The sequence below is a fragment of the Halichoerus grypus genome, chromosome 2 (genome assembly GCF_964656455.1).
Source record: "Halichoerus grypus chromosome 2, mHalGry1.hap1.1, whole genome shotgun sequence".
Lineage (NCBI taxonomy): Eukaryota > Metazoa > Chordata > Mammalia > Carnivora > Phocidae > Halichoerus > Halichoerus grypus.
In genome coordinates, this window is record NC_135713.1 from 193312158 (window position 1) to 193325187 (window position 13030).

General features: G+C 48.2%; 1 protein-coding gene across 2 annotated transcripts in view; it reads left to right on the forward strand.

Annotated features, from left to right (window-relative positions):
- The window catches only part of ITGB3 (integrin subunit beta 3), a 49305-nt gene that overhangs the window by 11732 nt on the left and 24543 nt on the right, over positions 1-13030 (forward strand). The window contains exons 2-4 of one of the 2 annotated variants that reach the window (XM_078065878.1): positions 3390-3475; positions 11544-11739; positions 12637-12889. In XM_078065878.1, coding sequence (XP_077922004.1) covers positions 3390-3475; positions 11544-11739; positions 12637-12889 — 535 coding nt within the window. Of the gene's footprint in view, positions 1-3389; positions 3476-6221; positions 6284-11543; positions 11740-12636; positions 12890-13030 lie in introns of those variants that run through there. The other variant, XM_078065879.1, reaches the window with a different exon arrangement.

Below are 13030 nucleotides of genomic sequence, written 5' to 3' on the forward strand. Positions count from 1 at the left end.
AAATAAATGCTAATTTGAGAATGAATGGATGGAAAAACGGAGAGGCAGGGAAAAAGTTTGCAGAGATAATTTGATGTGCCCATACCTCCCATGGTCCTCTCTTCTAACTCTTCCCGACATCTCCTTGTGCTTCTGCTCCTCCCCACCCCCAGTGAAAATCGATGGCATTTATGTCCAGAATTACCCCCCTGGATGCCGATTCCCATGGAAACTTCAAGGTGGGAGGCAGAGACCTAAAATAGTTCAGGCTCTGCTCCTCTCAGAGCTCTTTCAGTAAGGCAGTAAGGGGGGGGCTATGCTCACATCTGGCTGGGAAAAAAGCCACTGGGAACTGAGACATGGCCAGGCGGCCCTTGCGGGGGTGGAAGGGGCCTACTGGGTGCGTCTTGGGATCTGAACCATGAGGCCTTCTGAAGCCGGCTGCTCTGGGAAGACGGGATACCTTTCTTCCATTATAGATAGACAGTGCCTGGCTGAGGGCTGCCCCAACTCAGAGGTGGCCTTGGAACCTTAGAGCCAGGCTGGGAACTGCTGCCATAATTCCCCACCTCACAGTCCTCACGCTCGCTCGGTGAGGGTGTAGTTCACGTCAGAGGCTGTGGCCCAGGGGTCACTGCTCATGGGCTGGTAGCAGCACCCCACTTGCAGAATTGTGCAGTTGGGAAAGGCCTTTGAAGTGAGACAGACTCAAGCTCTGAGGAAGTCTGGGGCTTCCAGGATTCCACATATGATTCTGGTGTTTTTAGGAGAACAATGAAAGTTTAAATTGTCAGAGGAACAGTTTCAACCCATTTGCATGTCTTATATTGGAATTCCATGCATAATTTGGAGACATGAGCTCAGTTGCTTAAAAAACAAAACAAACCTGACCTAGTCCAATGCCTCTTCATTTGCTCCAATATATATTTATGGAGCATCTGCTTTGAGCAAGGACTGGGGCTCGCCTGGGCTGGCCTGGGCTGGACAGGGCAGGCCTTATGGGGCTTAAAATCTATTGGGTGGCAGTGTTGTTAAGACAGATAGACGAATAATTGTAATATGTTAGGAATTGTCGAGCAAAGAGACTGGCTGAGAGGAGTTAAATGACTCGCCTAAGGCCTCATTAATAGTGGTAACTCAGTTAGGACTGCAGTCTATTGATTGGGTGCCTACGCTTTCTGTTAGATCCCCCTGACCTCTAATGAGGCCCTGAGGTGTATATCATTAAGATGTAATGTTTAAAGGGCGCCTGGGTGGCTCAGTTGGTTAAGCGACTGCCTTCAGCTCAGGTCATGATCCTGAAGTCCCGGGATCGAGTCCCGCATCGGGCTCCCTGCTCGGCAGGGAGTCTGCTTCTCCCTCTGACCCTCCTCCCTCTCATGCTCTCTGTCTCTCATTCTCTCTCTCGCAAATAAGTAAAACCTTAAAAAAAAAAAAAAAAAAAAAAAAAAAGATGTAATGTTTAAAGAGTTAAAAGTATGATTACCATACAAATGTAACGTGAACTTGTGTCAAAGTATTTATTCAACTTAATTAATGAGGGAAGCAGTAAGATGTTAAGATTAGTTTCAAAGAACATTCAGGGAAGGGAGGGGACCCTGGCTGGCTCAGTCAGTAGAGCGTGCCACTCTTGATCTTGAGGTTGTGAGCTTAAGCTCCACGTTGGGTAGAGAGATTACTTAAAAAAAAAATCTCTAAAAAATTCAGGGAAGGGAAATTTATAGTTGGTCGGTCAAAAGAACGTTGAAATTAGTTATCTGACAGTTTTGAAATTGGTTAATATTCTACAAGGCAATAAACCCTGCCCTTCAGGGGTACCTTTGCTCCCAAATTATTTGCATTGTTGTTGGACAAGAATCATATACACTGTTCTCATCAAGAATCATATACACTGTTCTCATCAAGAATCATTTCCACTGTTACTGGTTTTCTACAAGGTAACCTCTACCCTTACAGAGTTATAAAATATCCTAATCACTAGAAGTCAAACAATGGTATACACCCCTAGAAAATCAGGTAATCCATAAGTATGGTGGGTCTACTTGTCCACACCTTGCGTTACATTGAAAGGACACCTGGTATTTCCTTTGCCTATTTCCAAATTTTGGATAATTTTTCTCAACAATAGTGTGTGTGTGTGTGTGTGTGTGTCTACACACACACATTTTCTGGGTATGTTTTGTCTAGATGTTGGAAGGGAGTTCAGTCACGCTATAGTAAAATGGACTGAGACATTCAGCTTGATGAGAAGTTTTGGGGGCACTGGAAAACACCCCATTTATTAGGCTGATTTCCCTAAAAATAAATTTGTTGGTCTTACCAGCTGGGGGCAAAGGGACTGCTTTAAAAAATTGGATGAAGGGCCTGGATCATGAGGGGGAATGTATCTTCCTCAGTCTGTTCCTTATGTTGGAAAAGGCCTTCCTGGGGGCACTGCAGAAAGAGGAGGTTTACCTGGCTGAGCCCAGGAAACCTGGGCTGGGGGAAGAAGGGAGGATGAGAGCTTCTGTCTAAGCAAGTGCGTGGGGTTTGCTTCCTGGCTCAGCTTCTCTGGGTTATTTTGGTCCCTCTCTTTGTCTCTGTTCTTCCCCCCAGCTTTTTCTCTGTCCTTTGACCATGTGAAGACTGTTCACATTTGAATGGCATTTTGTAATGTAGCAAGTGCACAAATCCTGTGAGGTAGATATTACTGTTTTCATAAAGGTTAATGGAGTTGCTCAAGGTCACGACGCAGCTAGGAAAAAGAGCCTTCCGAATTCAAATATGGGCCTTTCAGCTCCAATCCATGTCCTTCCAGCTTATCTCACTCAGGCTTTTCTGACATTTGTGGAGTTGTCCCTGGACCATTCTACACCTTGACCCGAAGATATATGTATTGGGAAGCTTGAGCAGGTTTCAGAAGATTTGCTTTGTCCTGCCTGGCCAGTGGAACGTTCCCCGCCCCCACCCCCCCACCGTATTTAGGCTGTGTGCTCATGTTAGTGCATCAGGGCCTTGGATCCCTGTGTAGGGGCTGTGAAGCGATCACTAGAATAATTGGAGAGAGGGCACATTGCATTGTCCTGGGCCTCAGATTTTCCTATGCACAACGTAGGTGTCAAACGAGTCGTTAATTAAAACCTTTCCGTCAGTTATGACCTGACACTTAGGGTCCAGGGCTCGGTCTTGCTCCAGCACTTGTCATCATTGGGGCCTCATCAATGAGGGTGGTGATGAGTTTCTTCCGACCTTTCTCATTCTCTCTTCCTAACCATACAGCCTTTGGTTGGTGAATGTCCGGGGTATGGTCAGACCTGCTGTGTGCATCTGAGAGCTGTAAATCTGGGTGTTTGGGGATGTTGGGCAGGATGGGGCAGGCCAGTTACCCTGTTCAGGCCAAGTGGGTGCTAATGCTTTTGTCTCTGTTGCAGTGGCCAACATCTGTACCACACGAGGTGTCCGCTCCTGCCAGCAATGTCTGGCTGTGAGTCCCGTGTGTGCCTGGTGCTCGGATGAGGTAAGGAGACATATGACCTTACTGCTTCCCCAGGCTCAGCTGCCTTTGTGCAGGAATGGACCCAGAGGGGCATCTCCTTCCTGTTAAAGACACAAGCCCCTTGTTCCTTCTGAGTAAAGCTAGGGTGAAGCCTTCCCATTGATGGATGTCAAAGTGAGCTGTCATGGGGTCGTTGCTGGGAATGCCTTCCAGATTCTGCTGTGTGGCCCCCTAGCATGAGCCAATTTTGGTTAGGTTCCTGGTCTCACTGTAGCCATTGTCCCTCCTTACCACACTTTGCTTGCTTTTTGTTAGGGTGGAGCGCCCCAGGGAAGCAGGGCTTCAGGTGTCAAAATGAGAGGCAGCAGAGGGTTCTTGGTATAGAAGGGATGCTGGCTTACAAACATTCCAGAAGGTTTTTTTTTTAATTTTTAAAAAGATTTTATTGGGGCGCCTGGGTGGCTCAGTCGTCAAGCGTCTGCCTTCGGCTCAGGTCATGATCCCAGGGTCCTGGGATTGAGCCCCGCATTGGGCTCCCTGCTTCGCGGGAAGCCTGCTTCTCCCTCTCCCACTCCCCCTGCTTGTGTTCCCTCTCTCGCTGTGTCTCTCTCTGTCAAATAAATAAATAAAATCTTTAAAAAAAAAAAAGATTTTATTTATTTGAGAGAGAGAGAGAGATTGAGAGAATGACTGGGAGGAGGGACAGAGGGAGACGCAGACTCCCTGCAGAGCAGGGAGCCCTACGCAGGACTTGATCCTAGGACCCTGGGGTCGTGACCTGAGTGGAAGGCAGATGCTTAACTGACTGAGCCACCCAGGCACCCACATCCCAGAGTTTTTAGAAGGCAAATAAAGGAGAAGTCTTGAGCTTCCATGGCGGAGGTGGGGGGGGTGGGGGGGGGAATGTTCAGTCAGAGGCTCTCTTCTCTTTTCCTCTGTGAAGTTTGGGCCCCCACAACTTTACCTTTTCCTCTCTCTTTTATTTTCCTCCTTCCTTCCCTCTCTTAGGTGTCAATGAGAGAAGGTGCTGGGCCAATTTGGTGAGGCTAGGAGGGTGACAGGAAGGGGTTAGTTGTGTCTAGGCAGAGGGTTTGTTGTGTCTGGGGCCCTAGGGAATGAGTGTGTATGAGGGAATGGCTATGTTTGTGGCCGGGATGGGAATTTGGAGCTGGTGAGGGCCGGGGGGTGAGTGTGGCTGGAGAGATTCCAGTGATTACAGAGTCTGAGGCTGAGTCATTGGCCAGGGCCTCCAGCAGGTGGTTACCTGAACTCCTGGCCCAGGCTGCTTCCGGGCTACCTGAGGCGTCCTCTTGGTCACAACAGCACGTCTCTGCCCTCTGCAGTTTTAGGAATGCTCCAATCCAGCCTCCTCATTCTCTTTGCTTCTCTTCCCAATCTGCTGAGTTTCCTAAAAAGGCAACCTCCCTGGCAGGCTGGTGGGAGCGTGGGGTGTGTGTGGGGGGGGGGCAGGGAGTGGGAGCTGGGAGGCTGTGTTTATCCCTGGACAGGAGGATTGCCAGGAGGTCAGCCCAACACACTACTCTGCCTCTGTACAGTTCAGCACGGGAACTGTTTCCAGAGGCAGCTGCCCAACATCTGGGCCACACTGCCTTCATTTAGCAGATGAAACATTCCCTGGGGCTGCGAGTGAGGGGTGGGGAGGGGGTGGGTCAGTCCATCCCCTCTACCCCCACAGGTTCTCCACCCCTCTGGGCTGAGCTCGCCGCTCAAGTGTGAGGTGGCCTCCTCCCTTCTCAGTTGCCATGTCCTCCTTCCCTTGGTTGCCATCATAAGATCATTAAGCTGCCTTTGTAAGGAAGCTGGAATTCTGCAACTGCATCCTCGAAGGTGGGAGAGCCTCTTGGATTGGATGGCCTGAAGCCGGCCGGGGCAGATGGGTAGCCAGGGGAGAAGGGTCACTCCGAAGATGCTCCCCGTTCCTTTTCTCTCCTTTTCAACCCGGAGTGAGAGGAAACGCAGGCAAGTGTGGCTGAGCGGAGTCTGGGGAAAAAGAAAACACACTCTTGGAGTGTCTGTCACACCTTTTGATCGGCACAGGGACCAGCCCTGTAGCTGAGGTATGTGGAGGTCCAACCAGACAAAGCCATGTGACCAGATTTTGGAGATGCAAGTGTAGAAGATTTATAGATGACCATGGTGTCTTTTGTCCTCTGGGGCAGACCAGGGGAGGACATGGGGGAGAAGGTGCAGGGTAGGATCAAAGCATAAGGTGGGACCTGCCTAGGAATGGTGGGGGAGGGGGTGGGGTGAGTCAAAGAGGAAATGAGTGCATCATGGACCAAAGAAAACTGATGAGTAGAAGTAGAAGGTCCAATAAGATATTCTCTGGGAGCATGGAATATAAACAGGAAAGTGGGGGAAGCCACGAGTTTAGTGAATGACTACAACTATCTCTGGGAAAGGAGGAGGAGGGGAGGAGAGATAGAGGAGGAGCCCAGTGTGGGGCAAAGCGTGTCAGCCAGCCTCCTCTGGGGAGGAGTGGGAGGTGGGAATCCTGGGCTGTAACCTGAACATGACCGCTGTTTTTTTGTTTTTGTTTTTGTTTTTGTTTTGTTTTGTGTTTTCTTTTCCTGAGGGCTTCCCCTGCACAGGCCAAGTTTAATTGCTGAATGTGTCTTGGCCATTGACTTAAAAAACCAGAAGTGAACTGCCTGGGCCATTTTGAATGTGACTTGTTGAATAGCTGACCCTAGAGGGCCCTCTGCTTCTGCCTCCCCTACCGTGGCTGTTCAGGCAGGGCTGGCAGTGTCTGGAAAAACAACTGGTTGGGCTCAGCTTTTCCTCGGTCCTAGAGGACAGCAGCTCTGGGTGTGTATAGCAAGTGCTTGGCCCGGTCATAGGAAAACATAGCCAAAGTGGATGAGTGCAGTTTTGGGCCCATCTGCATAGGGTGTGTTCTTGGGGGTGGGGTTACGTACTGATATGGGAGGGGGGGTGTTGCCTCTGGGCTGTGAATGTAGCGAAGAGGCCAAGATCACACAGAGATTCAACTCATGGTCTTGGGCCTCACTGGTGCCATGTTGGAATCTAGAACCTTCCAAACTTGCCTGGTTGTAAGAATCACCTGGGGTGCTGGTTAAATAGAAAGGTTCCCAGGATGGATCCCAGACCTTTTGCATTGGAATGGGTTGTTATGATAGCAAGTTTGGCAAATACTGCTGATCAAAGGGGCTGATCTGGGGTCATGGTGGAAGGAGGTGGAGTTAAGGCAGCTAGATAAAGTATAGGACACCCAGTTAAACTTGAATGAAACAACAAATAATTTTTGATATAAGTATGTCCCAAATATTTACTAAATTTGGCGACTCTAAGATGGAGGGAAATACTAGGAATTCTTACATAGTCCTGAGTACACATCAGAAGGTGGACCAGCTCACACTTGGCCTGACAGCCAAGGATGAACAAAGAAGAATGGGTTTGGGTCTAGCCAAGTAGAAGACTCCAATAGGAGTGACTTATTTCTTCTCTGCATCTGTGGGGGACAGGTGTGGGGCCATTATTTAATTCCTTTTTAGTCACAACATAATTTTGTTCTCACTTCTCTGCTGTTTTTTCTTTCTATTTTTTTTTTAAATCCAGAGTTTAAGTGTTTATCTTGAGAGTTTTGCTCAACTTGTTATTGTAAAAATAAAAGTATAACATTGAAAGTGCTCCCTCCCATATACAAGGGGGTATGGATACCAATAACCATAAATCAAAGTGCTTTTCTTTTCTTCTCCTTCTTTCTGTCCCTTCCACACTTCTCTGTATGCTCTTGTAATTTCTTGTCCTCACTGGATGTCCATCAAGAAAACAATGTTAATTTATTTCGGTTGGAGGTTCTCTGGGGGAAAAATAAGTAGCAGACCCTATTGCCCCTTGTCCTCCGAGAAAAGAGTATGCAATAATCGTAGTAATTTTAATGGTAATAGTAGAAAAGAGTCAGCTTCTATATGCATTTATTTGTTTATGTCCTATCAAAAGGATTTGAGTATATTTCACTTATATCGAGATTTTTCATATTTTGAAAGCATTTCGTGTTCACAGTCTTATTTGACCCCCTGACTAAGCCTGTGAGATAGGTAGGATAATGACAGTTTTTCATGCTTTACTTTCCCAATGTCCAAAATGGGATGAATGAAGAATGGAACTAATAGCATGCATCACTCTCCCAGGAGAGGGAGGGGGTTCAGCTCACACCATGCGTGGGCTGGAACCTCCCACCTCTGTGCTCAGGATCTTCCCCTGGGTCTTGGTTATTTCTGCCCTTTTTTGTGTCACATCCGGTTTCACTTGGAACTAGGACTTTAACATTCCTCTTCCCTCCTTCCAGTTGTTTCTCTGAGTAACCTAGAGACATTCCTCTACCTTCCCAGTCTGGGTTATTAAGAAAGGGAATGTTGCCCAAGTGTGTTGAGGTCACTGCCTTGGTATCTTTCTGGGACAGAAGGCTCTCAGGGAGAGCATGACTGAAGAGCATGCCTGTTATGTTCCTGACCTCTGATGTCAGTGACCATAGAGGGAGGGAGGGAGTTTTTGTTTCTTAGTGTTTATATTTCTAAGGAAATTCATAACAAAGCATAAGGACTGTCAGCAGGGCTTAGCACTTCAAACCTTCTTGTAATAAGCACTGTCATGTTAGGAAGCAGGGAGTCAGGAAACCCCCTCCAGAACATTCTCTCCCTTCTCCAGTGCAGCTTAAAGATACACAGTGGCCTTGCTGCTGTCATTCAGCCTCTTGGTCTCCCCCTCCCTCTCCCCTTCAGTATCTGTCTTAGTCCTGGAAAGGATCAGCTCCTCCATGCATCTTGGTCTATCCAATCATTGCCTTTTTTGGAAGGTTTTCTCCCCAGGGCTTTGTGGGCAGTTGGAATCAGAGATAAGATAGGGAGTGCTGTGAGTAGGAGACTGCTTTCTGAGGGAGAAGGGTTGGGAGAGCCCTGCAGGGGCAGCAAGAGCACTTTGGGCACAAAAACTCCACGAGCCCACAAGTTCTCCCCTCTGCCATTCTGTCCTTGGCCAGGGCTGGGAGCAGGGAGGGCATTTTCATCTCCCTTGGAGACTTGGAGGATCCGTGATGTTCCCACTGGAATCTTTTGAGCCAAGAAGGTTAAGTCTTAGGCACTGTTTCCCATTGCTGATGCCATTTATCCACCTCATACTTGTGAAGCTGAGCGGGAAAGAAGGAAGCTGCTGGCTTCTAGAAGCTTTTTTCCCCAGGGCCAGGAGAGTCCTCATGCTGTTTGTCTTAGTCTATTCAGGCTGCTATAACAAAAATACCATAGACCAGGTGGCTTGAGAACAAACGTTTATTTTCCACAGTTCTGGAGGCTGAGGAGTCCGAGATCAAGGTAGCAGCAAATTTTGTGTCATAGTGGTTGTCTTTTTGCTATGACGTGGTGGAAGGGGCCGGGGAGCTCTCTGGGACCTCTTTTCTAAGGGCACCAACCCCATCATGAGGGCTCCACCTCAAGACCTAATTACCTCCCAATGCCCTACCTCCTAATGCCTTTAACATCTGAATTCTGGGGGGTACAGACATTCGGTCTGTAGCACTGTTGGTCTTCATGTTCCCACCCACCTGGGTAAGATTTTCAGCCTATCAGACAAGGGCTGGGCACGAGAGGGAGAGAGACTTTGAGTATCAGGAGGGGTTTTAGGCTATGGAGTCCTGATTTTTTGCGCATGGTTGGTTCCTTGTGGCCAAATCCCTCCCCTGGAAATATGGCTACCAGTCACCTGCAGGGGCTAAGGAGGCAGAATGTTATCTGTCCTTCCCATACCTTCCACATCCCCATCTTGCCTTCTGTTCCCTAACTGGGCATTCTCAGGTGTGGTCTTTGTGGGGCCATTGCTTGCATACTTCTGTTTCTCTGCCTCGATTCTCACTCTACACAGCATTTAATACAAACTATCATTTTATGAGGATCATTTCAGTCAAACAATCTAGTTAGCACCTTACTTCTGCCATTCTTAGCACTGGAACTTTGGGCAAGTTACTTAACTTCTCCAAGCCTTAGATATCTTTCTTGTAAGATGGGCTTCCTCATTTGTGAAGCCTCCAAGCCTCAGGTTTTTCACTTGTAAAATAATAATAATAGTTCCAGCATGAGAGAACCGTAAGCGGGAGGGTTGCAGGAATCCACATAAAGCACTTTTCACAGAGCCTGACATGCAGTGAGTTTTCAATAAATGTTAACACCAGTTTTGGGGCGCCTGGGTGGCTCAGCTGGTTAAGCGTCTGCCTTTGGCTCAGGTCATGATCCTGGGGTCCTGGGATCGAGCCCCACATCAGGCTCCCTGCTCAGTGGGGAGTCTGCTTCTCCCTCTGCCCCTCCCCCTACTCATGTTCTCTCTCTCTCTCTCTTGCTCTGCACTCTCTCTCTCAAATAAATAAATAAAATCTTTTAAAAAACCCCCACCAGTTTTCCTGGGATATTGGTATGGGTTATTCAGCTGACTTCTGGAAACGGTTGTGAGAGGGGGTAGGTAGGGATGGAGGCGAAGATTGAGAGCCTGAAGGCCTAAATATTGTGAAACAGGCCCAGGGAAGAGTTTTCCAGCTTTCTGGCCAGTCCCCCCAACCTGGCAAGGAAGGAACTCTCATGGACTGTGCCCACACAGTGCTGGCTCAATGTGCTGGATGTCAGAGCAGGGAAGGGCTGAAAATGCCATGTCACCTTAACCCCCTTACCCAACAGGTGAGAGAACCAAGGCTCAGAGGGATGAAGTGATGAGTCTGAGGGCACAAGGCTAGCTAGTGGTAGACCCAGCATGGAGCCTGTTTCCAGCTTTCTTTCCAGCAGCATGCCTCCTACTCAGTACTCAGGTGTAGACACACACAGAGCTCTGGAGAACCGTGAGATATACACCAGGGTGTTTGGAAGGGACTCCATATGTCCACGGTGAGAGAGGAATCTTAAAGTGAAGTGATAAGATAGGCTCTGGTCCGTGCCTGGCATCATGCGATTTGCCCAAGCTTGTGGAGTTTATTCATAACTAACTTATCCAGGAGCTATTTATAGAGCACCTCCTAACAATAGCTTTTATTTATTGAGCACTTATCCTGCAGCAGGCACTATACTATGGGTTTTATGTGCATTGTCTTGGGGCGTCTGGTGGCCCCGTCAGCTGAGTGGCCGGCTCCTGATTTCGGCTCAGGTCATGATCTCAGGGTCCTGGGATGGAGCCCTGAGCTGCACTTAGGGAGGAGTCTGCTGGAGGTTCTCTCCCTTTGCCCCTCCCCCCCACTCTCTCTCTTTCTCTAAAATAATAAATAAATAAATCTTTATATGCATTGTCTTATTTAGTCCTGCATAATGTCCCTGTGAGTTTGGGCTTTTATTATCTTCATGTTATAGCTGAGGAAGCTTCGGTGACATGCCCCAGGAACCAGCTAGCAAGAGGCAATGCTGAGATGTAGTCTCTGCCAGTCTGCTCCTATGCTCTTAGCTCCAACTCTGCTGCCTCCCAGTCCTTGTTCCCCCTCCCACCTTTGTGGTGACTCCTGGGGTGGTGCTGGGAAGAGAGAGGGGACAGCTCCTGCCCTCAGGAATCTCACACCCCAGCCAGTGCTTAACATAGTGGCTTCCAACCTGTTTGACCCTGACCTAGAGAAAGAAATACATTGTATATCTGCGTGTATTATATCCAACTCAGAATATATAAACGTGTCACGAAACAGTATTTACTTCTACTATTTATATGTGTTAATACTTTCTATTCTATTCAATTGCATTTTATTGAATAAATTGATGGCTGAGACCCTCTACACTGATTTTGGGGACTCACATGTGGGGTGCATTTCAGTTTGAAAACTGCTGGCATAACAGGCATCTTATAATACTGACCCTCTTCCTAACTACCAATCCATGAACAGGCACTCGCCCAACCTCTCTGGTGCCTCAGTTTCCCCCTTCTGTACAATGGGCTATCTTAGGAGGGACCACCCTGAGTTCACTTCTGCTGACTTAGCTCCAGAGGGCGGGCTGGGTGGGCTGGAGGCTGTTGGGAGTCGGCCAAGCCTGCAGGAGGCAGAGAGCCACAGAGCTGCAACCACAGGGCTTCACCTGGGGCTCCTGTCTTACAGGCCCTGCCTCTGGGCACTCCCCGCTGTAATCTGAAGGAGAATCTGCTGAAGGATAACTGTGCCTTGGAGTCCATCGAGTTCCCCATCAGTGAGGCCCACATCCTGGAGGCCAGACCCCTCAGCGATAAGGGCTCCGGAGACAGCTCCCAGATTACTCAAGTCACCCCTCAGAGGATTGCACTCCGGCTTCGGCCAGGTAGGGAGGGGGCTCTTTTCAGAGAGAGACCCTGGACAGATGGGCATAGGGCACAAGGTGGAGGCCTGAACCTTGGGGAAGTAGCTTGCAATGGAAATGAGGTGGGAAGAGAAGGATGTCAGGGGCAGTGTGGGCCGGAGAATGCAGGAAAATGGAAGGTAGTGGAACCCAAAATCAGAAGATCTGAGTTTGAATTTTAACTGTCCCATAGATTAGCTGTTTGACCTTGGGCAAGTTACTTAGTCCTTCTAACATAGTAGGAACTCAACAAAATGTCTATTACTTCTTTCCCCCAATGCCTGTTTTACCTAAATTGGTAGCTTTGTGTTGAGGCTTGAATGAGATAAAAGATGAGAAAGCAATTTGTAATTGTAAGCCCCCTTTCCAGGTGAGATTGGGGCAGGGGCACAGGGGCAGAGAGAATATAGGGTCAAGAGACCTTCAGGGGAGGAAGGATTAGGCTATGGGACAGGCTTTTTGAAGCTTTGATTTAGACTTTCCAGTTATATCAAGAAGATTTAACCAAGTCCCTTCCTTGTGCAAAGCATCTGATGGGAGCTATGGGATTCAGAGAAGGATGGGACAGAGTTCCTGCCTTTTATAGCGTCTGAAGTGTAGTGACTGCCAAACCTCTGTGACTCTTGGGACCCAGAGAGTTAGACAGATGGGCATTTAGAAAGGGTGGAGAATTTTAGAATAGAAAAAAAAAAAAGAGGTTAATAATCAGAGGATCAAGCAGTTGGAAGAGGAATAGAATGGCAAAGGGAGAGGAGAAGGAACCAGGGCTTTCAAGTTTGATTTGATCAAGAAGTTACATCATCTCAACTGTGTCCAAATCCACTTATGAAGTCTTAGAGGGAGAAAAAGGAGAAAAACTAACATCCTCTTGGCTTCCAGATGATTCAAAGAATTTCTCCATCCAAGTCCGGCAAGTGGAGGATTACCCTGTGGACATCTACTACTTGATGGACCTGTCTTACTCCATGAAGGATGATCTGTCGAGCATCCAGAACCTAGGCACCAAGCTGGCCTCCCAGATGCACAAGCTCACCAGTAACTTGCGGATTGGCTTCGGGGCTTTCGTGGACAAGCCCGTGTCACCATACATGTACATCTCCCCACCAGAGGCCCTCAAAAACCCCTGCTATGAGTAAGTCCCTCCTGTAGAAGCCAGGGCAGCATCCCTCCCCTTTGTCTCAGGCAAGTCCAAGTTCTGCTTCCTGTTTCTAGCTCTAGGATAGCTTTGTTGTGGCCATCTGGCCAAATCATATCTCCTTTCTACCTTGGGCTT